At 48.8% G+C, this 25,584-nt stretch overlaps 1 protein-coding gene and 1 long non-coding RNA gene across 2 annotated transcripts in view; one reads left to right on the plus strand and one right to left on the minus strand.

The window, feature by feature from the left end:
• The window catches only part of LOC122471540, a 48,222-nt gene extending 43,510 nt beyond the window's left edge, over positions 1 to 4,712 (plus strand). The window contains exons 3-4 of the long non-coding RNA XR_006294205.1: positions 572 to 692; positions 4,204 to 4,712. This is a non-coding gene — a long non-coding RNA (uncharacterized LOC122471540). The remainder of the gene's footprint in view (positions 1 to 571; positions 693 to 4,203) is intronic.
• Positions 4,713 to 6,045: 1,333 nt separating this feature from the next.
• The window catches only part of TNRC6A (trinucleotide repeat containing adaptor 6A), a 101,476-nt gene continuing 81,937 nt past the window's right edge, over positions 6,046 to 25,584 (minus strand). The window contains 8 exon segments of the mRNA XM_043560266.1: positions 6,046 to 8,188; positions 8,615 to 8,754; positions 9,479 to 9,549; positions 11,911 to 12,132; positions 13,467 to 13,574; positions 15,007 to 15,147; positions 15,747 to 15,905; positions 24,528 to 24,659. Coding sequence (XP_043416201.1) covers positions 7,813 to 8,188; positions 8,615 to 8,754; positions 9,479 to 9,549; positions 11,911 to 12,132; positions 13,467 to 13,574; positions 15,007 to 15,147; positions 15,747 to 15,905; positions 24,528 to 24,659 — 1,349 coding nt within the window. The 3' untranslated portion in view covers positions 6,046 to 7,812.

Consider the following 25,584-nt stretch of genomic DNA (forward strand, 5'->3'; position numbering starts at 1 on the left):
AGGCAAATAGGTCCAGGCCTAAAAGACCCCAAACCCATCAAGGGCTAGAAAAGCCACAGCAAAGGAGGGTTCCGCTCTCGCCGCCACTGGCTGGGCAGTTTCAAGGCCACTCCCCACCAGCTTGCAAGAGTACTTTTAACACTGTAATGCAAGAGTGACCAAAGGGAGCCTTTTTCTTTTCTTTTCTCTTTTCTTTTCTTTTCTTTTCTTTTCTCCTTTTCTTTTCTTTCTTTTCTTTTTCTTGGTCTTAAAAAAAAAAGGCCATATGGAGGCATAATTGATGCATAAACCATGCATTAAGTGCCCAGTGGGCGCCCCCGTGTGGCTCAGTATCGTTCCTGTATTTTACCGACACCTCAGTGGGGACTGGGGCCATTCTCCGTCATTGAGCACGTCACTGTTTCTGCAGTGAGACTGCAGAACTTTTCACGCTATAAATAAGACCCGTGAATAGCCTCAAATCAATTTTGCACCAAGCGAGTTTGCTTACAAACTCACCAAAAATAATGTGGTCTTTCAGAGCCTCCTGGATTTCGGAATGATAGTCTCAGATTGTATCTCTATTTTACAGCCGAAGAGGCAGAAATATTAAGTATCGTGTACAAGGCCACCCAAGAAAGCATTCACGCCCTGCGTCGTCCCTGTCTGCTGGCCATGAACCACGTAGTCTCCCGGGGACCGGGGAGCCGCAAGTAAGCAAAACAGACAACTGCTTTCTCTTAGGAAGCTGGTGTTCTCACACAAACACTGTATGTGAGTGTTCACAGCAGCCTTATTCACAACAGCCAAAAAACGGAAACAACCCAACTGTCCAACTGATGAGGGAGAAACAAAATGTGGTCCATCCATACAATGGCGTATTGTTCAGCCATAGAGGGTATGAAGTACTGATACGTGGATGAAACTTGAAAACATCATGCTCAGGGAAATTTCTGCTGAGCCAGACACAGAAGGTGTCACCATACGTACTGTGAGACATAGAGGGTTTTATAAGAAGTGTCCAGAACAGGCAGATTTTTTTTTTAACGTTTATTTATTTTTGAGATAGAGACAGAGCATGAACAGGGGAGGGGCAGAGAGAGAGGGAGACACAGAATCGGAAACAGGCTCCAGGCTCTGAGCTGTCAGCACAGAGCCTGACGCGGGGCTCGAACTCACGGACCGCGAGATCATGACCTGAGCCGAAGTCAGACGCTTAACCGACTGAGCCACCCAGGCGCCCCAGAACAGGCAGATTTATATAAAGTGGATTAGTAAGTTGCCTGGGGTGGGATGGTTGGAGGGGAAATGGACGATGATTGCCATAAGGGGGACAGAACGACGGAAATGTCCTAAACTCGACTACAGCCACGAGGGCACCACAGCCCATTAACAAGCTCTCGATAAAGCTGTTTTAAGGAGTGGATGCTCTTGGAGGTGGGGACAGATTAGCACAGACAAAAGTGAGGTCAGTCCTTCCCAGAAGTCACCACCCACTGGACACATACACTTGAAACAGTTCTAGTTTTGCTGAGCACTGGTTTCCTACCTACCCTGCGTCCAGACACTCACCAATCGTTCCGGCCCAGCGTCCACATGCTTTCTATTAGGAGACGGTCTCACTCTGGGATGCATTAGTCAGGGTATTACAGAAAAAGAATGAAAACAATAGAATTGTGTATATATCGAGAGAAAGAGATTTTTTTTAAGCGTTTTTTTTAAACTTTTTAAAAATATTTATCTATTTATGTTGAGAGAGAGGGAGAGAGGGAGCATGAGTGGGAGAGGTGCAGAGAGAGAGAGAATCCCTAGCAGGCTCTGTGCTGATAGCACAGAGCCTGATGCAGGGCTCGAACTCACAAACCATGAGATCATGACCTGAGCCCAAATCAAGAGTTGGACGCTTGGGGCGCCTGGGTGGCTGAGTCAGTTAAGCGTCCCACCTCTGCTCAGGTGGTGATCTCATGGTCCGTGAGTTCAAGCCCCGCATCAGGCTCTGGGCTGCCACCATCAGAGCCTGGAGCCCGCTTCAGATTCTGTGTCTCCCTCTGTCGGCCCCTCCCCCCCACTCGTGCTCTGTCTCCATCTCTCAAAAACAAATAAACATTGAAAAGGAAAAACAAAACAAAAAAAGAATTGGATGCTTAACTGAGTCACCGAGGCATCCCTAAGACTTTAAGTAATCTCTACACCTAACATGGGGCCCAAGCTCACAACCCTGAGGTCAAGAGTCACTCCACTGACTGAGACAACAAGGTGCCTCCAAAAGGGATCTGTTTTAAGGTACTGGTTCACATGATTGTAAAGGCTAGCAAGTCCAAAACCTGCAGGGCAGTTCAGCAGGCTGGAGACCCAGGAAAGGGGTGCATTTCAAGTTCAAAGACTGCTCCTGTTGCTCAGGGGAGATCAGCCTTTTCATTCCAGTCAAGCCTTCAACTGATTGGATGAGGTCCACCCACATGGAGGACCATCTCTCTACTCAAAGGCTACCGATTTAAATGTCAGTCTCATCCAAAAATACCCCCACAGAAACATACCAAGCTGACACATAAAATTAACCGTCCCGGATTCCATCCTGTTTATTCTGAAACTCCACTCTCAAATATGGATCTGGAACTTCCCCTTCTGGTTTCCAGAAACTCCGTTCCCTGCCTCTTCCAAGTGGGGCTCCTCTGGGCAGGTTGCACTCTTATCCGCACATGCTCCCTGGCCTGGCCAGGGCTCCCACTGCAAGCCCCTCTCCGGCTCAAGCTCTTTCTCCCACTGCCATTTGTGCCCACCGCCCAGCTGGCTGTCCTTCTAGAAGAGCAGGATGGCTCAGAAGCGGCTCCCTTTCCCGGGTTGCCACAACCCCCCTGAAGCTCCAGGCACCGCCTGGGAGACTGCATCTTTCCATCCCTGAATATGGACCGATTCTACTTTTCTCAGCCAAGCCTTGTGTGTGTTTGGGGGGGGGTGTCTGCTCCCCAGGGCTGTGACCAGAGTAGCAGGATGTCCCCAGCCCCCTTGTGGGGAGTGTGAGGGGCCAGTCAGGAGGAGGGCAGGGCCTCGGGGACCACGGAAGCAGCTTGGGGTCCGTGCCCAGTGCAGGGGGACCACCCCCCGGGGGCAAGGGAAACCTGGAGCTTTTTAGTTAAAGGAGTAACACCCCCTCACAGGCGAATGCAGCCTCGCCCCGGCAGGTGTGTCCCCGCCACGTCGGGCAGGCCGTCTCTAATTCCCCCTGTGACTTGGGCCGAATCACACCAGAATCGAGATTTGTGTGTGAGGTTTTTATAGCTCCTGCTTTTTTACGGCAAGTGGCACTGATTTTCCACACAGTAATGACATCGCCAATTTTCCTTCACCAAGCGATTGTTTTAAAAAGTTGGTCTTCGGGGTGCCTGAGTGGCTCAGCCGGTTGAGCGTCCGACTTTGGCTCAGGTCACGATCTCGCGGTCCGGGAGTTCGAGCCCCGCGTCGGGCTCTGTGCTGACACCTCGGAGTCTGGAGCCTGCTTCGGATTCTGTGTCTCCCTCTCTCTCTGCCCCTCCCCTGCTCACTGTGTCTATCCCTCTCAAAGGTAAATAAACATTAAAATAGAAAACAAGTTGGTTTTAAAAACTACAAAGTCAGTGGAGACTCAAGGTGGTTCAGTGATGTGGTAATGTAACAGGGGGTCTGAGTTGAATTCAGCCTACAGACTGTTCAAGACCCAGGGGCATTTAAAGCTTGTCTTTTTTTTTTTTTTTTTTTTTTTTTGTCTTTTTCTGTGAGTTGGTTGGACCGCGGTACAGCCTCCCTCACTATCCGAAGCTGGGCCCTCATCTACCAGCAGGTCTGGGTGCTCCCCTACCTAGTAGGTCAACAGCCAGCCAGGACAGGGGCATCCCCAAGGCTTGGACCGGGCTCCCGGACTAGGGGAATCACTCTCTTGCCCCTTTGCTGGAGCTCAGTCTCTGCCACCCAAGCTGACCCAAGTGGGGCTCCTGGGGGCCTCACCATGGCTTACCTTTTGCAAGCATCAGAGCAGGGCAACTGGCTTTTTAAAACACTATCTGTGGATGAAAACAGCGACAGTGCAGAATGCAACACTCACATGTTTTTTTGACCCGAAGATGCAGAGCTTAAACCTGTGCACCCCAATCCTGAGGAGATGCACTTCTCCGCCCTCTGCTTAACTTTGGGGGTGTGTTGGGGGGGAGGTTTGAGGGTTGCTGCGCTATGCTTTGTTTCCTGTTCCAGGGCCACGTTGGGGTGCTCTGAATGAAGGTCAAGTGAGACAACGTGTGCAAAGCACTGGGCATGCGGAGGATCCTTGAGGTACCATCACCCTTGTTCCCCCTTCCCCATGACCTTGCAAATGTCTGCTCGGAGGAGGGCCTGCCAGGGCCAGAGGCCAGGTCTCCCGAAGGGGCTCCCAAGGCTCGCTAGGGTTGCGATTCCGGCTCCTGTCCTGCGGCCCTGCCGCCCGCACCTGAATTTAAGGGCTCCACAGAAGAGCGAAACTCTGGGGAAGAGGGAGGACGGCACAGAGCCAGTGCTTCGGGAAGTGGTGTCTCAGCCCAGCGGTGAGCCAGCTTGCTGGGTGCGACTTCCGTTTGTCCTTGATCCGAACATCCGCCCCCTTCCCAATCCCCTATCTTCACACTGTTCCCTCCATACCCTTTAACCTGAATTTGACCCCACCTTGTCAAGAACTTCACCCCGACCTTCCCAGGTATGACCAGTTTAACAGAGAGGCACCATTGCAATTTTTGGTCCTCGAACGTCAATGGGCAACAGCGGTTACGCCTTCCAGTATTTACTTAGCACCGACCACGTGACTGAGCACGTGGCTTCCACAGGCGAGCCGGAGCTCACAAGGTGGCCTGGCCCAGAGCCTCGGGATGACGACCAGGGAGGGGATGACGATTTTGTAGCAAGCGGCAATGGCAGGGGGAGGGGCGGAGGTGAGGCGAGCTCAGCAGGACCGTCCTCGAGGGTAGGTAGGGTGGGAGTCGTTGGGCAGGCCCGCTTGGGGACAGCAGCACCAAAGCAGCAAAGCAGAGCAGCTCAGGGCGTCCAGGGGCACGGGAGCCACGCGACTGTGGCGAGCGGTCCTTAGGAACGCACGACGGGAACGGTAAAGCATTTAGGCCGCCTCCCGCAGACAGGCGGCGACTCGAGGCCGTGGGGCCACCACGGGGCCCGGGGACACATCGAGGTCGGGCCCGGACTGAGGCCCGAGCGCCTGAGAAGGGTTACGGAAGACTGAGGAACACGGTCGCTCGGGAAACGGGAGTTGTAGTAACGAAGGACGGGCCAAAACTCAAGACCACTTTTTCATTTTTTAAATCAAACACTTTATTTTCCACATAACAAGCGCAAAAAACTCCCAAACACTTTAACAATACAATTAACGCAGTTATGAATTCAATTATAGATACTACTCAGAGCCCCAAAAGGTCAATCAGCTTAACGTTCCAAACATTTCCAAACGTGGTTTTTCAAAGCTACCTTTGGTTTTTGGAAAAACCAGTATGGAAGTCAATATACACTGAATGCACTGAACATTCGCTCATAGGAAGGGGTCCAGTGGCAGCTCACACCCGGCAAGCTGGAGCGCGATTTGGAGTCCTCCACGGAAATAACACGCGCAGGTTTGCCCCCGAGCTCCCGCGGCCGGGACAGAGGGCCGTGAAGGGGGGAGAAAAAGGCCAGTCCAGGTTGTGGCGCTTCTCGTTTTGTAACAGAGGTATGAGTTTGACACTAGAACACTGTCAAGTCATTAAGCTTCATGTTCCAAACGGTCTCTTGCTGAGGCTTGAGGTGGGCACAAATGGTGGGAAGATGAAGTCACAGAAGAGCTTTGAGCAACCAGATCCCAAAGATGCTCAAAGAGGGTAGGGAGGAGCAAGCTACAGTTTCCCATTGTTCTCACATTATTTCAGGGTGAAATTGTGGAGAAGTTCGGATAGAATGTTCAAATATTTGCTTAGATTTTTACTCGGTTGCTCTATGAGGACCCTCATACACAGCAACGTTGAAACGTTCATTGTAAAAAAAGAGCGTACAAATAAATTCACAAAAAAGAGACAATTAATGTTGAGCAGCCAAAAAGTCATGGTTTATTATATTGGGAGGGATTTCATAATTCAAACACAACCAAACTGTACATTTTACAATCACATTCTATTTGTAAACAGTTAAAAGCCACTGACTTCTTTTGCATCTTAGGACACAAACAGTTAGCATCAAGGCAATGAAATGATGGCAAATTCTGCGCTGTTAAAATGTTTACCCTCGTTTGGCCCGTCTTCTTTGACTAAGCAAGCATTATAATACCATTTGTGGGCAAAAAAAGGGGGGGGGGCGAGGAGAGAAAGGAAGTTTAAAAACGGTGTAACTCGTTAGTTTGCAACAACATTTAAAATCTTTATACAACGAACAATTCTGTGAGCCCAATACCTTGGCTACAGTATGCATAGTTACTGATTTCGGCTTTAAGGTACAACAGTTCAACATTAACACAGTCACAAGAGAGCAGAAACAGAGAGCCACTTGATGGGATTACAAAAATTATTATCACCTATTGATTATTAGCAAACCATCATCACTCACTAATAAAAAGACAGCATCTGAAAGCAGAATGTCGACTCCAGCTTCAAGCGTTTTTTTTGTTTTTTCTTCTTTTTTATTTTTTTTTATTTTTGGCAGAGAAAATTCTTGAACAGAGCAATGTGTAGTATCAGTGCTAAAAGTCGGGGTTTTCTTTTTTTCCTATAAGAAACTACAAGGAGGTTTTTTTTTTTTTTTTAATTTTTTATTTTTTTATTTTTTCCTAACTGGGGAACTGGTTTTCCTGAGAACCATGCTCTTCGATTTAGGACAGGAATAGAAAAACAAAAGAACATGGCCAAATGCTGCTCCTTTTTCCCAGAGATAGAAAGCATCTTGTAAATCATCCTCCATTTTTTTTTTTTGTCTTTTACATTTTTTTTAAATGATGGAAGAGTAAACATTTTTTTTTTTTTCTCAAAAAACAAACAAAAAAATCTGTAAACAAGAAGGTTCAACGTGGGAACCTTCAAAACAAAATGGAAAGCCTATTCAAAGTGCAGGGCCCGTCCTGGGTGGCAGGGGGGGCTGCAAGTCACAGCTGTGGCCACAGTTTTTCAAACTGCAGAGCGAAATTCTTTAGTTTTAGAACATGAAAACACTGGTGCAATACTTTCATTATAGTCCTAAGTCAGCATCAGAACTCGATGTTTTAAACTCCACAACACCACAATAAGGTAGGCAAACATCAAGGCATAGTAGAGAGCGCACACCTTTTAAGAACATCCTTGAGTAAACATTTACACTGGAACAGCTGCCCCCCCATATTGCCGATGAGACGGAGAGAACATCATTCAGTGCAAAGTTAAAAGCTCATACATTATCAGCCCAAAAAAATGGTTTTGCCAAAAAAAAAAAAAAAAAAAAAAGGAAAAGAAAAGAAAGAAAAGGGGGGGAAGAAAATGAAAACGGGGTAAGGGACGGGGAGGGAAACAAGGAAGGCAAAAAACAAAAAACCAAAAAGAAACCAAACCCAAAGGCTAAACATGATGACTATACACGTGAGCTCATTCTATACGGTTTAGCATGTATGGCGCTATTTGGGAGTGTAAATAGATAGATACCTTTTCACATTATAATATTGGCCTGCATGATTCAAGTATTCAAACTGATATGTTTCAGGGAAAACAAAGTGGAAAATGTGCAGAGAATAGCTGTTCCCACAGGTGGCCCCTGGCTGCAGGCGGCGAGCCCAACTTAGTGCTCCTTTCTTTCGCGTCTTGAGGTCACAGTTCGTGAGTCTGCGTCTACGCGCTACATGGACTCTCCACCCCCACCCAGGTGGTCAACAGAAAGAAAAGCATTAATGGGGGACGGGCTGCTCATTCCCCGGGGGTCGCTGCTGCTGGGAGGCCCCCACAGGCTTGTGGAATAATGGGGGGCCCCCCAGAGTGAAGTGCCGTGAAGGTCTCCACAGCTCGTTCCCGACAGCCCAGCACCATTCCAGTGATTGAGATCGGTCCGGCTGGAGAACGAGTGCGAACAGTCGAGGGAGCCCAGCCGGCTCTGGCTGGACCCGAGAGACTGCCAGCCGGGAGAAGGGGTCAGAGACTGACTTTGTGCAAAGAAACGGCTGATCTCCTCTTCACTGGCAAACTCAGCAAGAATAGTAGTGTTCCCCAGTACACACCTGGAGGGAAGAGACACGGGGCGTGGTGAAAACTCAGGGTGTCGAGGGGTCTGACCCCAAGTGGGGGGAGAACTCAGCCTCTGCTCCAAGGGTCAGGGGAGGCGGGGAGGCGGCAACAGGCCGGCTGCCGGGGCGAAAGCTGCCCCGGGAGTGTGGCTGTGCCACCAAGACCAAGGCTCCGGTCTCCTACAGGCGACTGAAGAGGTCTGGGGGCCACTGTGGCGGAAGACGCTTCGCCTCCGAGTACTGACCCGGGAGCCTGAGACACGGCGAGGCTGCCGCCCTGTGAGGCGCTCTCACCGCGGGGCCCCGCACGCGGGCCCGGAGACGCCGCACAGTGTCATCGGCTGTGCCCTCGCACAGGGAACCCCAAACTCTTGCATTGTGAGGACGCTTTGCGGGCGTCCTGCACCGGCCGGAACTTACATGTGCAGAGACTTCTGTGCCTTCACTACCTCTTCTTTTGAGCTGTAACGGACCAGAGCATTTCCATGTGGGAGGTTCAGGTGGAATGTTATCAGTGGGCCGTGCTGCATGCACAGAGTACGCAGAGTTGAGCCATCGATCTAGGAGACAGTGTGGGGAGCCGCCCGTCAGACCAGCGCCACGGGGACCATCAGCCGGGAGGCTGTCCCCGGCTGGGACGCCGCTGCTCTCTCTCCTGCTGCCACTGGTCACTGGGGCTCACTGCTGTGATGGGGTACAGTGCCCCCCTCCCCACCTCCACTGGTCCCAGAGCCGTACCTCTGTGGCCTCTAGACTCCTGGACACTCCCCAGATCCCCACTTCCTTAGTTAGCCATATGCCCCTGCTGTGGCTTCGTGTCTTCTCTCTTCCCTGCCCTGAGGACAGGATTCATCAAGGCACTGCTCCCTGGGAGAGGAGGGGGTGGGCTCTTAACATCCGGCCTCCAGAGGAGGGTGGTCCGGGGACTAAGGAAATGTTCTAATCTGAGAGGGTGGACCAGGGTTTCTCGAGTGCAGAAGGACCAGGACCACCTGCTCCAAACTGCTTCAAATGCCCTTACGAAATGCAGACCCCGAGGAACCTGTACTTCGGCTGGCTCCTGGGTACATTTCACAGGGTAAAAAAAAAAAAAAACCCAGGTCGGACCATAGCCTGCCTGAGGCATCTGAAGATCGTGCCCTGTTGTGTCCTCTGCCCGGCCTTGACATCTGCTTTGTCCCACTTAGCGGGCCTGGGCAGAACCTCCTCTCAAAGCAGACTGGACCCCTTTGCTCCTGTGCCGGCTGGTGTGTGCCCAGCAGCCAGGATGCCTGGAACTCTTACCTGAGGTGTAAGGTTCTTTAGAACAAGCCAATTTGTTATTCTCCCTGAGCTGCTCTCACCCCAGCTGGAACCTAAGGACAAAAAAGGGCGAGTCAGTTTTCCAAGGCTGTGGCCTGAATGTCTTTTAGGACACACACTTCCCAGTCAAATGACAGCTATTCAGGAGCATCACCTGGGCCCGTGGCGCGCATCACTTCCCTCTTACCTGCACTCGTACACGGGGCGCTCTCCCCCCAGGCTCAGAATGCCAGTTCACCCCAGCTCTGACTGGGCGTGACTTCCTGGGACACGTGGCTCTGCCTCTGGGGAGAGTGAGCTCAGACAGCCCCCAGCTCATCACTTGGCAGGCGGGTGAGGTACAACAGGCGAGATCCCTTTGCGACCTTTTCAACTGTAAAGCTAAAACTACCTCAAAAGGGTGCTCTCTGGGAAAGGCCTCAGTTTGGGATGACCTCGGGTATCCTTCCATGACTCTGCATGCCTGTCGTACAGAGCGTGAAGCTCTAAGGGGACTTAAAAGCTTGCAATCGGTATCCATCGACAGATGATGGATAAGGAAGATAAGGAAGAGGTGGTTATACGCACAACGGAATATTACTTAGCCACAAAAAAGGAAGAGATGCTGCCGCGTATGGATGGCAACAACACGGATGGAGCTAGAGAGTACGATGCTTAGCGAAATACATCGGACAGAGAAAGACAAACACGTATGATTTCGCCCATATGCAGAATTTAAAGAACAAACGAACACACAAGGCAGAACCAGACCTATATGTACAGAGAACAAATCGCTGGCTGCCGCGGCAGGGGGCGGAGGTGGGCAACTTGGCGGGGGGTGGGGGGTGCGGTAGGCATAGGCTTCCAGCTGTGCAATGAATAAGGCACAGGAAGGAAAGGCACAGCATCGGGGACACGGTCAGTGGCACCGGAACAGCGTATGGGGACAGACGGTCGCCACACCAGTGGCGAGCAGTGACGTGCAGGATTGCTGCATCATACGTCCTGCACCAGAAGCCACTGCAGGGCTGTGTGTCAGCTGCACTTCAGTTACAAAGAGAAAGCTTGCAATGGCCCAGACGTTCCCGCTTCTGCCTGGGGGGGCCAGGAGCCCAGAGCCTGGCCTTCCGGCTCAGCCCCAGGGCACCCGCTCCCAGAACTAAGACATGCTCAAGTCATCCCTACGGGTATCCAGGGTGCCTCACAGAGTCTCCAGTATGGCTCGGGAAGATGCCGCGGGACAGGGCTCCTGCCTGCTCCTTTCTCCCCCTGCATCTCTAGTGACTCCGCCCAGGAGCACTTGCGCCCCGGGCACATGCTATTCCCTCTGCTCTGCGTGGCTTATTCACCCTCAACTGCACCCACCCTCATAAGGGGGTGGGGTTGGGGGGGGGGGTCCCGGGCCACTTTCACCATCTCCCCTCCCTGGGTACTGCCACCAGCCACTTGGCCTTGCCCAGCCATGCCTGGGGCCTGAAAGATCCACTCACACACCCGACACCAATGACATTCATTGGCATTTAGCAGCTTGGAACACATTCAAGTGTTCTTTTCATGTAATTAAAACTCCACCCCCCCCCCCCAATGTCCCCCCAAGTGAAACACTGCCAAGCTTTCTTTCAGCCAGTCACAGGTGTAAAGATCAGAAATCACTGGGAGGTTTTACTACTCTCTTCAGCCTAGAGATGGGAAGGCTGCTACAGTTCTGGGCCTGGGGGAGAACGAAGACTGGAACTGTATTTACTGGTAGAATCGGTACACAGCTCTGAGTTAAGTCTGTGGCTGTGTGTGTGTGTCAGGGCGGGGACACAACGCCCGCTCAAATCCCGTGCTAGGGGAAGGGAGGAGGGGAGGCGTGTGTGGCGGTGTCCTGGGACAGGCTGCCCTGTGCCTGCTGGCCCCACGGGGTTAAGTCAGCACCGCCTTTCACCCTCGTGTGCCCCTGCTGAAACAGCAAAAGTCAGCATCATCTGGATCACAGGCCAGGCTTCCCTGAACAGGGCCCGGTTTGCAAAGCCAGGCGGGCTGCTTCCGTCTTGCCCAGCCTCTACGTGTCTTTGTGACACGGCGATCCTCCGCGGGCTGCTGCGACCCGGAAGCTGTCGTACGGTTTCAGATGCGTTCCCGAGGAACCTCTCAAAGAGAGGTGATGCCCGTTTCGTGAACCGTGCCACTAACTGTTGTGCGTGTTTGGGTATAAGTGTTCCTAAGTAAACCAGACACAACTTAAAGTAAAATTTAAGAGTGACAAAGACATGAAGTTGCGGAAGATGGCGATGACGGAGAACCGTGTGTTTATTTAAGGTCTAATCCTGCTCCACAGAGGGTAACGCAACATATGCTACTTCGGTCTCTGTTAAACTCAACTGTTCGCGCTGGTTCTTGTTCAGCAAATAAAGCACACGAGACCACCCTGCACATCTCCTCCATCTTACCTGGGGTATACCTGGCGTCAGAATTTCCCCATCCTCCACCTACACGAAGGGGAGAGTTATCCCACGTAGACAAGGGTGGCTTCTGACCAGTCAGTCCCGGAGGCGGGCGGGACGGAGCAGTGATGTTTTTAGGTGGTAAAGGGACCTTCCACAGCTCATGAGCCAGAGAGGTGTTTGTAACTGAACCAGGAGACCATGTCAATTTGGAATCACTATTTCTGGCTACTCACAGGGAGAAAACACAGCAGAGAAGGGGGAAGATAATACTTTTAGAAAAGAGAAAATTTAAATAATGATAGCACCCATTCTCCCACGAAAAGCAAACCAATCAAAAGACTGTCAAAAATCCCCAAATCAAACTAAACAGCCCAAAAACCACAGAAACCAAAATGAAACTGCTCCCTTGACTCAAAACAACTCAGACCATTCATCTAATATTCTTAATAATTTCAAGACTTGTGAAATTCTTAGCCCAGTGTACATTACTGTAATCGAAACTGAAACAAAGCTAAAAACACTCTGAATTACACTAAAATAGCAACTGGGAGCACATTCCCTTCATGACCATAACTGAGCCACTCGAGACCGCCACATGGATCATTACATAGATTTTAGAACTCTCTGGTTTACACACAGGAAAAAGGACCACAATAGTAGTCAGGCGGTCTCCTCAGGGGGTCTCCACCGCAGACGTTCACTGGGGGCCTGTGTGCGCTAAGCGCCCAGCTGCTGGGCACTTGGTGTGTGCTCTCTCTCTAGTCCCGACACACATCCTACCGAGGAGCACAGAGGTTAAGCAACTTGCCTATGGGTCCCGCACACAGCCAGGATTCAAACCTAGGCCTGTGTGGCTTAAAAAAGAAAGGGGGCGGGGGGAAAAGCCAGCAAGCTCACTTCCTGAAGCATGCAGCCTCGTGGCAATCGGGGTGTGCGGGATCAGGCACACGGTAAACTATTTCAAAATAATGCTAAAAAACCATGGGGGGGGGCAGGGGTGCAAGAGGATGGAGAATTTTATAACTTCTGTCACTGTCCACCATTTTTCTACTTGATTCATAACGTGCACGTCCTGTAAGTCAGCGTGACTTTGAGTGTGGTCAGAAGACTGGTCACAACAGTTTCCTACTGGTGTGTGACAGCCGAGTACAGAAATTCAGAGTGAGTGTCTGTAAACTGACAGCAACGTGACATTGCCACAACTTGCACTTTTCCAGCAACTCCAAGTTCAGGTTTACTACACTTAATAAAATTATCAGTCTGTGAAGGATTAGAAATTACAAAAATAAAAGCTTCTTCATTGGAGAAGCGCTTTGAGAGAAAGCGCACTAACTAAGCTGGCTCTCAGACAGGAGTGACAGCAGGCTGTTTTCGGAAAAGACTGCTGGGTACGGTCCATTTGAAAAAGGGATCAATGGGGTCACAAGTACTTTCCCAGGCTCAGAAATATACTCCCCTCCCTCCCCGAAAAGCCTTTAGACCAAAAGGAGAGGCCCCCCCCCCCCCCCCCCCCCCCCCCCCCGCTCTGACGGGGCCTCGGCAAGCCCGGACGAGCCCACCTGAAGTGCTTTGTGCTGTACTGCTGAGGGGAACGTTGTAGTTGGAGGCACGAATGGATGACCAGGCACTAGTTGAAGGCAGCGTGGTGTTCAAGGATGAGGATGACCCTACGTGGGGGAAGAGTCCAATTAGTCATCCCCAGAGCAAGGGACGTACGTGGTGCCTGAGAAGCAGCAGAAGCACCTGGTGAGGCTGTAACGCGACAGCACGGCCCAAGAAAGGAAAGCGGACGCCGGGGTCCGGGGCCGCTGCCCGTGCCCACGACCGCACCTTCCTGTCCGCTCATCACCCTGCTGCGGCTCGGGGACGTGGCTCCCCTCCTCCGCCTGATTCTCGGCACTGTCCGTGTCACTATCCGTGACACGCTCGGGGACAGCGGGCCTCCTAGTCCCAGTCCCCGCTCCAGGAGGGCTCGATCCTCCCGCCCCCAAGCCCCGTCTCAGCTCCAGGGACTTCTTGGTACACGCCCCCTGCCCAGCACCACTCGATACTCTGGGCTGGACCGCGACCGCTCTGTCCTGGCTTCCCACTCCAGTCCCCCCTGCTCGCCGCAGCCAGCCCGCCCGCCCACCTGTGACCGCAAGTCTGGGGCTCAAAACCTTCAATGGTGTGCTTCTCCTAACATCGAATCCAAACTCCTCTTCTGGCTATCTTGTACAAAAAGAAGCCCGTTTCTGCAAGCCACCGGATGCTTCCGTTAAGAAGCTGTGAGGCCCTATGCTTGGCTCTGTCCCGCTTTCCTCTGGGAGAGCAGTGGGTACGTCCACTACTTCTACACAGCGGCCTAAATTCAGCCATTTTACAACGAGGAGGATGCCGTCCTTACCACTGTGATACGGCCAACACCTGTTCACGAATGATGCATTTACTGTAAAATGCTGACTGCTTTACATTTTATTATAAGCTGGCTAGCGGAATAGGAGGATACAGGTTTCAGAAACGGAAAATGCTTCCATCTCATTCATCCTCCTCCAGGAGTGTGCACAGAACCCTGCAACTGGGCTGAAGAATAACCCTATGGTAGGTGGCGGGACGATTTCCTCTGATACCCCACTAAAACGTGTGTCTGAGCGGGACCCTTAACTTGGCCTTAATTTTCACTTTCGGAAAAACAAGGAAAGCTCAACTGCTTCTTCCCACGACGTCCTTTAACACCCAGAGTGCATAAACAATTAACGACAGAAAATCTTTTACAAAAAGCAGCACCCGTTTCTTAACCATGTCAACACTGAAGCCACATATAAAGCAGATAAACACCTTTTAATTGTTACTACAATTACTGGAGAGCAAACGTTCGCTGGAGCTTTGTGTTAACTGATGCAGTGAATATGTTTGTTTACCATATCAGGTGCTAATAAGTCCCCATCGTTTCTAAAGTGGCAAAGAGTCACCTCTGGGAAAATGGCGAATTCTCTTTTTATGTTCACTATTCCCTTGGATGTCGGGTGCTGTGCTGTAAGTTTCACATCTGCTTTGAACCATTCTTAAACCGTATCATCCAGCATCATTCAGAAATTCTGACTTGTGCCGCCTACGTACCACTGTTCCTGTCCCTGAGGTGGTCAACTTCCCGCACAGTATTAATTGAAAGATTGTTTATGACACTGCCAGGAGTGACGTAAGGGTCAGTTTCAGGGTCGATGTTTGGATAACCTTTCCATGGTTCACCAGGGCGAAATTCTGGGAAGGAAATACTTAAAATTAGTTCAGGCTTATTTGTCACTTAAAAATCCATTATTAAATATCCAAAACTTTTATTCCTAAAGCCCCTGCAATTCTCCTGATTCAGTTACCATAATTAGTGTAACATAAGCTGCTACTTATGAATAATTTGCACATTTTTGCTAGTGAAATAATTTCTCTGTGCTTGCATATTTTTAAACACTAACATTTTAAAGCGCTTTATTAAATCACAAGCCATAGCAACGCAACAGAAAAGGCGGCCGTAACTACATTTCTGGTGACTCCTCAGCCCACAGAAAACACGGTCAAGTTGGTCCCCCAACACGGCGAAGAGGAACAACGAACGGAGGTTTTGCGTTATTCTTCACACTGGCCTGCGGGACTGACTCCGCTCTCGCCTCCTGGAGCACAGGGGCACTGGTAACGGGCCAGACCCGCTCGCTGGCCCAAGACCTGATGCTCAGCTTTCCATGCGTCCTATCCGTGTCCCCCCCACCCTCGGCCCAGGACTGGGCTACAGTAGAACCTACAACCTCTAGAGATAACGCAACGTTAATGGGAAGAAACCCTCACGGAGGAAGCAGGCAGCACTTTACCTGGTGGCCAATTAACACTGCTAGAGCCGTTAGGCGATTTGGCACGTGGCCAGCCGTCTCCTATTGAACCTGGAGGACTGGCTGGAGAAGTACTGCTGTTCATAAAGTCATAGGGAACAAACGGAGACTCTTCCAGCCTGAAACCACTTGAAATAGCACCTACAGAGGGAGACACAGGGCAGTAAACGTGAGGCAAAATATACGCGTGAATTTATTTCTTGCGGTTTCTCCAATAGCAAGAGAGAACTCGTCATGGGTCTGCGGGTTCCAAGTTGTGTTCTGCAGGCCATGTGAAAAGGCAAGGCGAAAACAAGGCTCTGCACTCGCCCAGACTTCAGTCACTTTTCACGCTCTCATGTACCGAGATCTGGAAATTATCATCATGAACTTGATTTCCGGAAGGATAATAAGGACCAGAGCCATCAACAAGTGACCCGGGTACGAGTACACACTTATTTTCAAATTGTTAAAACACTGGTATCTTGGCCTAAATGGAGAACGAGCACAGTGAAGTCTTTGTCCAGGAGGTGTGTGTGGGGGGAGGATGGGCAAGGGGTGATGAGGAGTGATGGAGAGAAGAAAAGAACTGTGGAAAAGGAAGAATGACGGTGGGGAACACCGGGAGTGCCAAAGAGGTGTACCCGAGAATCGAGACTGCTATGCATGTAATGAAGACAAATATCCTTTTTTTTCAGGATGTTTATGTTTCTACTTATACACACCCCCTCGTAACTATACCACATTAGTGAAGCTACCTGTTATCAAAATTGAGTGTGAAATCCCACAGAAAGGCAATTTATGCTCACTTAGAAATCGTCACTTGTTTCCTGATGATTTATTCTCCACACTGATCTTTGTTTTGCCTTATTAAAAATTTTTTTTAATCTTTATTTATTTATTTTTTTGAGAGAGCATGAGTCGGGGAGGGGCAGAGAGAGAGGGAGACACAGAATTGGAAGCAGGCTCCAACGTGGGGCTCGAACTCACGGACCGTGAGATCATGACCTGAGCCAAAGTCAGACGCTTAACCAACTGAGCCACCAAGTGCCCCTGTTTATTTTTAATAGATATACCTTATCTATTTTTTGCTGACAGCAGAGCGCCTGACGTAGAGCTTGAACCCACGGACCGTGAGATCATGACCTGCGCCAAAGCCAGACACTTAACTGAACTATGCGGGGGCCCCTTATTACCTTCTATTAATCACTCCACGGGAGAAGGTGCAGAAGATGGGAAGTGAGATTGTATAGGCGGCAGGTGTAGTTGAAGCAAGCAGAGCTGGATTTATGCCACAGAAATGCTGTGTCTTAGAGGCGGGGCGTGTGAGCGGTGACCATAAGGAAGGCCAACACCGCCTGGGCACTAGTGTCTCACCCTGTCCTAGTGCTTGAGTGCTTCTGAGGTGTTGCCTTATTCACCCTCCAAACACCATAGGAGGTATTATTATACTCCCATTTAGCAGGTAAAGGTTAAGTTACTTGCCAACAGCTAATAAATAGCAGAGCTAGGTCTCAAATCCCAGGTCTGTGTCTATTTTGCCATTTTGCCATCATGTCAACTACCACTCCCACGCTGAAGAAAAATTCCAAATGTGATATGCCACTGAGTGGCAAATGTAACTTAGAATTCAGGTCTGTTTGATTCAGGGTTCGATGTTCTTTCTACCATGTGACCATTTCACCTTCCATTTCTGATAATCATCAGTCCAAGGTTCACAAACTAGCAAACTGACCTTTAAGCCAAGTTTAGTCAAATAAAGTTTCAAGATACAAATCCAGTGGAGAGGACCGAATGTCACAAACGTGTTAATCAGAGGGACAGATTTGATGCTGCTTAGGTTAGAAAGCAGAGAGGCTCTCCTGGCTGCCACCCAACCCCCCCCCCCTCACCCCACCACCCACCCGGCCATTATCTTAAATCACTAAGTCCTATCAATTCTGCTTCCTACAATTCTGTGTTTTGCACAACTGCAACAATTTAGTTTTGATAGAACGCGCATGCTGCTGAGCGAGTGAAGGCAAGGCAGAAGGAAGAGGGAGAGAGAGAATCCCAAACAGGCTCCAATCTCAGTCCAACTCGGGGCTTGATCCCATGACCCTGGGATCATGAGCTCAGCTGAAACCAAGAATTGGATGCTCAACCGGCTGAGCCACCCAGGTCCCCCAAATGCAGTGATTTCTGAATTATTTTGTTTTGGGTCCCTTGTATGCAAAGAGTTGGATTTTGCTTTATGATTCAATCTGAATTTATTTTGATAAATTACTTTGGCTCATTTATGCTTATCAATTTTATATATATTTTGGTTCTAGTTTCTCATGTTATTTTATATGATGCCTTTTATTTCTTCACAGATTCTTTTTTTTTTTTTCAGTTTACTTATTTTGATAGAAAGAGAGAGAGGGGGAGGGAGAGGGAGGAGAGAATGAGAGCAGGGACAGGCAGAGAGAGAGAGAGGAGGAAATCCCAAGCAAGCGCTATGCTGTCGGCACAAAGCCCAGACTTGGGGCTCAAAATCATGAATTGTGAGATCATGACCTGAGCCGAAATCAACCGTCGGGTGCTTAACTGACTTGACCACCCAGGAGCCCTGATTTCTTTATAGATTCCTTAAAAACTCTAAAAATATGGTACCTGTTTTTCTCTTTTCTGAAAATGTGGAAGGCTTACGTTTTTGTTTCAGTGGGTGTCTTTGTAACTTGTTTAATCTCGTCTTCAAAAAATTCTGAGATACAGCTGACGTATAACACTGTGTTAGTTTCAAGTGCACAACGTAAGAATTTGATGCTCTTATGTACTGTGAAATGATCATATAGCTCTTGAGTAATGACTACACTGGGTCAGGCTACACTGTCTCCTGTTTGGCTAAGCTCTGGATCAGGCACAGAAGTTTCCCAGCTGATCTCCTCGCCCCAGCTGATCTCCACTCCCCAGGTCTCCACAAAGCAGCCAGAGTAATCCCAAACAGAAAACATGCCACTTCCCAGCTGAACGGTCTCCAACAGGTCTCCACTGCAGAGGGGGGAATACTCAAACTCTTCAACCATTTATAAGGCCTCCACCCATCAGCCCTGGGTTCCCCTCTCATCACCTCTGCTTCGTTAACTCCTGTTATCTTTCGTATCTCAGCTTAAGAGATCACAACCTTCTTCTGGAATCCTTCAGCTACTGCCCCCAACCCCAAGACGGAAATAAATATTCTATATATGTACCCCCACCACAGAACAACGTGCTGGGTGCTGATGAGGGGAAAATCTTTTATCAACTGCCTTCTAGTTGTAGGATCTTAAGACCATAAAGCTTCCCAGATAACCTGGTCCAACCCTTCTGCAACGCACGCACAACTTCCTGGTCAGATGTCCTTGCCATTCCACCCTACCTCACTTAACGAATCTGTCTTTTCTTACTCCAGAAGGTGTGCAGTAAAGAGTCAGGACAGTAGGCCCAGAGTACACATTACAAAGAGCTACGAGACTGGCCCTCCCTCACTCCTGGGCTCCTCCAAGCCCACAGCATATCCTGCAGATAAGAGTACCTTTGCATACCCTGCACCTCAGCCAAGCCAGATAATTTCTGGTAACAAGGTGACTTCTGGTGAACATCTACTTCTGTCTACCCGAGGCCTGGGTCCTACAGTATTTTTATCAGATCTCTGAGAGGTCTGCGGGGGTTGGAGACCGCGTAACACAACCACGCAGGTGCTAATGCCTATGTGACTGACCCCCCGATAAAGACCCTGGATGCCAAGGCTTGTGTGAGCCTCTCTGGTCGGCAATACTTTGTATGTGGTTTCACACATTGTGGCTGGAGGATGAAGTCCGTGAAACTTCACTGGGAGAGGACAACAGGAAACTTCTCCTGGACTCTGCCCTATGCGCCTTTTTCCTTTGCTGACTTCCGTCTGTATTCTTTTGCTGTAATAAAGCATAACCATGAGTCATACAGCTTTCCTGACTTCTGTCAATTCTTCTGGCAAACCAGTGACCTTGAAAGTGGTCTTGGGGACTTCTGACACAGAAGGTCTCCTGGGTTCGCCCTTTCTTCTCTGCTCCACAAGTAAATTACTAGCTCTCTATGGTGATAAACAGAGACCTCATCTCAGACAGTGTTGTGAGCAGTCAATGCTGGCCAAAGCCTTCCCCACAGGCGGCTCCCTTCCCCAGCCTCAGCTCAGGTCTGACGCGAGCCTGAACACTACCATCACATCCCTCCCCCTTAAAGATGATCTCTACCCCGTTCCACTGCTAGGGGACAAGAGCCCCTCTCTTCTACAACACGGAAGCACAAATGCCAACATGAACTCAGGGTTGATGAAGAAGCAAGGGAGGTTGGCTACAGGCAAACTCCCATGGTCCTTCCCCAAATAGGAGCATGACTAGAGAGCGAGATCTCTCTGGTTAGGGACCGTAGGAAAATCTCTTTCCCCCAGTGGAAGGGAGGGCACAGGTGTGAGGGGAGGGAGACGAGAAATGGAACAAGCCCCACGCTCCCAAGTACGTGCAAACGCACATGGCAAATGCTGCCACCCGGGGCTGGGCAGGGGTAGGGGTGGTGGGGACCACGGGGCGGGGCAGCGAGCGCACCAGCAGGCAGCTACCCCGCTCCGGGTGTGCACTGCTCCAGAGCTCCGTGCCGCCAGGCCTGCTTGTTTCTAAGAGACGCCACAAGTCTGAATTTGTGCATGAAGTTTTCTGAATGTTTACACGGATGTTGAAAAAGATGATTTCAAAATCGTGAGGGTCTAACAAAACATAACACGTGGGCTGGCACCTAGCTGAACACCGACAGCCAGGTGTGAATTTTATTGTAAGTGAGAAAGGGAAACCACAGTGAACTATCAATAATGGGAATAGGATGATTAACATTCCTCTCCCTCTTCTTAATATAAGGAAAGGGGAAAACAAAGCCAACAAATAAGATTCCGAGTCTCCGCTGGGAGAGAGGCCAGCAGGAGCCACCGATCAGGAAGGAGCAGCCCCGGGAGGGGAGAACGTGAGAGTGTGAGGAACTGGAGGATAGTAGTGTAAGAAAAAGCACTTTTTTACACAGACTGCAAAGCTTTTTGAAAAAGCCAACACTCTAAGACTCGACATTTAGCAGGCTGTCACATACAGATATCAAACCATCTTTCCTTCTGGAGCTGAAGACCAAAACCACAACCGGGTCAAGAAGTATTTCCGGGGGCGCCTGGGTGGCGCAGTCGGTTAAGCGTCCGACCTCAGCCAGGTCACGATCTCGCGGTCCATGAGTTCGAGCCCCGCGTCGGGCTCTGGGTTGATGGCTCAGAGCCTGGAGCCTGTTTCCGATTCTGTGTCTCCCTCTCTCTCTGCCCCTCCCCCGTTCATGCTCTGTCTCTTTCTGTCCCAAAAATAAATAAACGTTGAAAAAAAAATTTTTTTAAAAAAAGAAGTATTTCCGAAATCATTTTTATAAAGGAGGAAAAAATACAACGACAAAGAAAGAATCAAAGCAACAAAACAGAATACATCAGATCAAACATTCTTGATTTTGAAAAACTTTTTGAGAGAGAAGGAGAACCTGTGCAGGGGGTCCAGGGGGAGGGGCAGAGAGAGACAGAGAGAGAGAGAGAGAGAGAGAGAGAGACAGAGACAGAGACAGAGAGACAGAGAGAGAATCTTAAGTAGACTCCATGCTTAGCTCGAAGCCCAACACAGGGCTCAATCCCACAACCCCAAAATCACAGTCCAAGCTGAATGCAAGAGTCGGTCGCTTAACTGACTGAGCCACCCAGTGCGTCATTCTTAATTTTTAAGGGGATGAAATGTAAGTCTGGAGATATCGAAATAATACCTATGAAACAAAACCACTGGTCTTGGGTTAGTTACTGTCAGCTATGCCACCTGCTCAAGTACAGACAAGGAGAACATTCTGGGAGCAGAGAAGCATGTAAATATTAAGTAATTTGTATAACTAATAGAAATATTTTTAAGAAAAGAAAGAACGACTAAGTTTCAAGCATCAAATTAAGTAAATAAAGAACAGCAGGGATCTAGACTGGAGCAAAGAAAAAGGATCAACCTCTTCCTTATTCGGAAGAAGAGCACTTTCCTAGAACATATATAGGAATAAAAGTATTTACTGTTTAAGCTAGCAACTAAAAAACTTAAGAATTTACTGCTTACACTGCAGGTTTATGCAAAAACAGTCCATGCAATAAAATGAGTGGAAAAAAAAGATCAACATTAAGTTGTAAAAGAAGATAAAATATAAATACAAAATCATTTGATTAATTGAAGCCAATGAAGGACACACGGGAACGGGCTGCTTACAGGAAGGCCCCGCCGCCCAAATGGCCACACACCAGGTGCCAAGCCACAAGGGAAGAGCTTGACGGCTGTTACCGCATTCAGTCCCTTTAACAATTCTGAGAGGTCTCATTTCCTTTTGCAGGTGCAAACACTGTGGCTTAAGGAGTTTAGGAACTGGGATGAAATCCTAAGTGTATGTGACTTTAAAATCTATGCTGAGGACCCCATTTACGTGACACACACCATGTACCAGCGTGCCCTGGGTCAGTATGCCGAGCACTGTAGGATACACGAGGGATGTGACACCTGCCACAGCAGTGCACGGAAGGCAAGAGGTCATTTTTACAAAGAAACTGAGGCTCAGGTAAGCAGGGCAGACATGGAAAACTCCATTTTACGCCGAGAAGACAGGAAACCATATGACAGAAGCGTTTCTCTGGCCCTCTGCATCTGACCTGTCCAGCTCCTCCTTTCGCTAGAGCCACACCCGGAGGCTGTCCTTGTTCTTTTCTAGGCTCCACTGCTCTGAGCAACCTCGTCCATGTCCATGACCTCAACATCCTGATGAATACCAAACCTTATTCTAGCTCAGATTTTTCTTCTGAGTGCGGGCCTCTATTCCTGATTTCTTTAGAAAACATTTTTTTTTAATGTTTTATTTATTTTTGAGAGAAAGAGACCAGGAGCAGCGGAGGGGCAGAGAGAGGGAGACACAGAATCTAAAGCAGGTTCCAGGCTCTGAGCGGCCGGCACAGAGCCCGACGTGGGGCTCCAACTCACAAACTTCAAGATTGTGACCTGAGCCGAAGTTGGATGCCTAACCGACTGAGCCACCCAGGAGTTACCCCCCCTTTTTAAAGTTTACTTATTTTGAGAGACAGAAAAAGTGTCAGCAGGGGAGGGACGGAGAGAATCCCAAGCAGGCTCTATGCTGTCAGGGCAGAGCCTGATGCAGGGCTAGATCTCATGAACTGTGAGATCATGATCTGACCCAAAATCAAGAGTCGGGCGCAGGGCGCCTGGGTGGCTCAGTCGGTTAAGCGTCCAACTTCAGCTCAGGTCATGATCTCATGGTTCTAGCCTCACAACGGGCATTGTGCTGACCGCTCAGACAGAGCCTGGATCCTGCTTCAGATTCTGTATCTCCCTCTCTCTCTCTCTCAAACATAAATAAACATTAAAAAAAAAAATTTCTTTTTTTTAAAAAGAGTTGGGCACTTAACCAACTAAGCCACCCAGGCACCCGACCCCAAGCCCAGTCTTAAAGGTCAAGGGGTTGGGCTGAAGGAGAGAGGCAGGAGGTGGGTTACGGATAATCATGTATTTGCACAAGGCCTTAAGTTAGTTACCCAGCCCTTCCATCCTTAATTCTAAGGCTGTTTTTTGGTGCACTCTCTCCTCGTCCACTGCCTTCTGCCTCACTTACACTGCTTGGAGTCTTCTGTGTCTCTGGGTTGAAAACTTAAGATGATTTACGGCACAAAGTGGTCTGTGATTTGCTCATTCTGGCCTCTACTGTCCTAGATTCTTCTTCCTCCCTCTGCCCCCTCACCTCCGTGACACGCGTGCATAACAGAACCCCGCGGGTTGTCCTGCGTTTGAACTTTTCAAATGCTCTACTCTTTCTGCCATCCTCTCTCTACCCCTTCATGTGGTCTGAAGACCCGCTTCTTAGTCTCCATATAAAAGCCTTTCCAGACCCAGCGCACCGAAAGGTTGTCGTTCCTGCCCCCTGCCACCCCCCAACAGTGGACCGCACACTGCCATCCCACGTGTGCCAACATCTCAGTCCGTCCGTGTTCCTGGCACCTACCACAGGGTGTAAAAGCTGTTACATGCTGACTTTTGCTACCAAACCAAAGAGCTCCGTTCAGGGCAAGTACTGCTCCTGGCTCATCTATGCTCAATGGTGTGCGTGCGTGTGCATGTGTATCCAGGTGGCCAAGAACGGTCCTTTGGAAAGCAGAAAATGTGAAAATGTTCCACTAACATTTGCTAGATGGATTGATGTTAAACAGGTTGAAAATTATATTTCTAAAAAAAAAAATGTAATTAACGGATGAAAAGACAATAATATTGAATCTATATGATTTACACAAAGCAACAAAATACATGAAGAAAATGTGCCATTATACAAAACACTGACAGAAATCAAATTATGCTGGGAGTTTTTAATACCCTCCCCATCATACTAAGTTAAGTAAATGTTAAGTAGAACACTAGAACGATCAAATCTATTGCAAAAACCTAAGTGACCATTAAAGAGGGACAAATTTTTAAACCACAAATGTATACTGAATCTTGATTTTGTACAAAATCATTAATTGTGTTAATTGTGCCTTTTTAAAAATTTAACTAAGATTTAATAATAAGCACTTTTTAATAATGAGGAAAGGGTCTAAGTGGATTTGGCTACAAATACAGACATTTAAGATAAAATAAAAGCCTAAATTTAGTATTCTACAGGGTTTTGTTTTCTTTTTTTAAGTACAACATGTAAGAATGTATTTCATACCATGTTTGCTGGAGTTTTGATCCAAAGATGTGTTCACAGAAATGCTGTCCACTGTAGTCCACTTCCTTAGTCTTGACTGTGGCTCTTTAATACTGTTCATATCCATATTTACATTCAAGTTTGAGTTCAAGCCTAAAAACAAAACAATATTTTAATAGAAAACCACTTTATAAAATATAACATGTTTTCCTTCCAATACCACGACCTCCATTTTCTAGAAAAAAACATGTAACTAATCTAATGTTTTTAATCCCGTGACCTGGGACTCTTCCTTAGCAGGTATCACCCTACAAATGTGCACAGCCAAATGATTACAGACAAGCACAAGGTAGGCAGAACACTCTGGGCCCCTGGCCAAGGTTGTGTAGAAATCCTCAATAGATATTCTAATATTCAATAACCCAATGTTTTCAAACCATGAAACTGTTAAAACTATAATTGTGTTAATGTGGAAAACTATTTCTCTATAGAATATGATTATTTTAAAATTCCTTGGTGGGGCACCTTGGTGGCTCAGGCAGTTGGAGCATCCAACTCTTGATTTCGGGCTCAGGTCATGATCTCAGGGTTGTAGGATCAAGACCCACATTTGGCTCCATGCTGAGTGTGGAGCCTGCTTAAGATTCTCTCTCTCTCCCTCTGCCCCTCTTGTGCTTGCTCTCTCTCAAACGATAAACAAACAAACAAATAAATTACCCGGTAAAAAGAGACAATTTTAAGGAAGCTCAATATTAAAGTTTATCTCCAATAAAATAGATCTCTTTAGCTATCCCCCAAGAGCACCACGCATGAAGAAACATAGGGAATCATGTTCAGTTATCTTTTGCTTAGAAACAAAAGTTTTCAACTGGCTTGCCAGCCAAAGGACACCGTCATTGAAAAGCAAAAAGGTCCTGGGGCGCCTGGGTGGCTCGGTTGGTTAAGCATCTGACTTTGGCTCAGGTCACGATCCCATGGTTCGTGAGTCTGAGCCCCGCATCAGGCTCTCTGCTGTCAGTGCGAAGCCTGCTTTGGATCCTCTGACCCCCTCTCGATCTCTGCCCCTTCCCCACTTGTG

This window comes from Prionailurus bengalensis, chromosome E3 (assembly GCF_016509475.1).
Source record: "Prionailurus bengalensis isolate Pbe53 chromosome E3, Fcat_Pben_1.1_paternal_pri, whole genome shotgun sequence".
Taxonomy (NCBI): domain Eukaryota; kingdom Metazoa; phylum Chordata; class Mammalia; order Carnivora; family Felidae; genus Prionailurus; species Prionailurus bengalensis.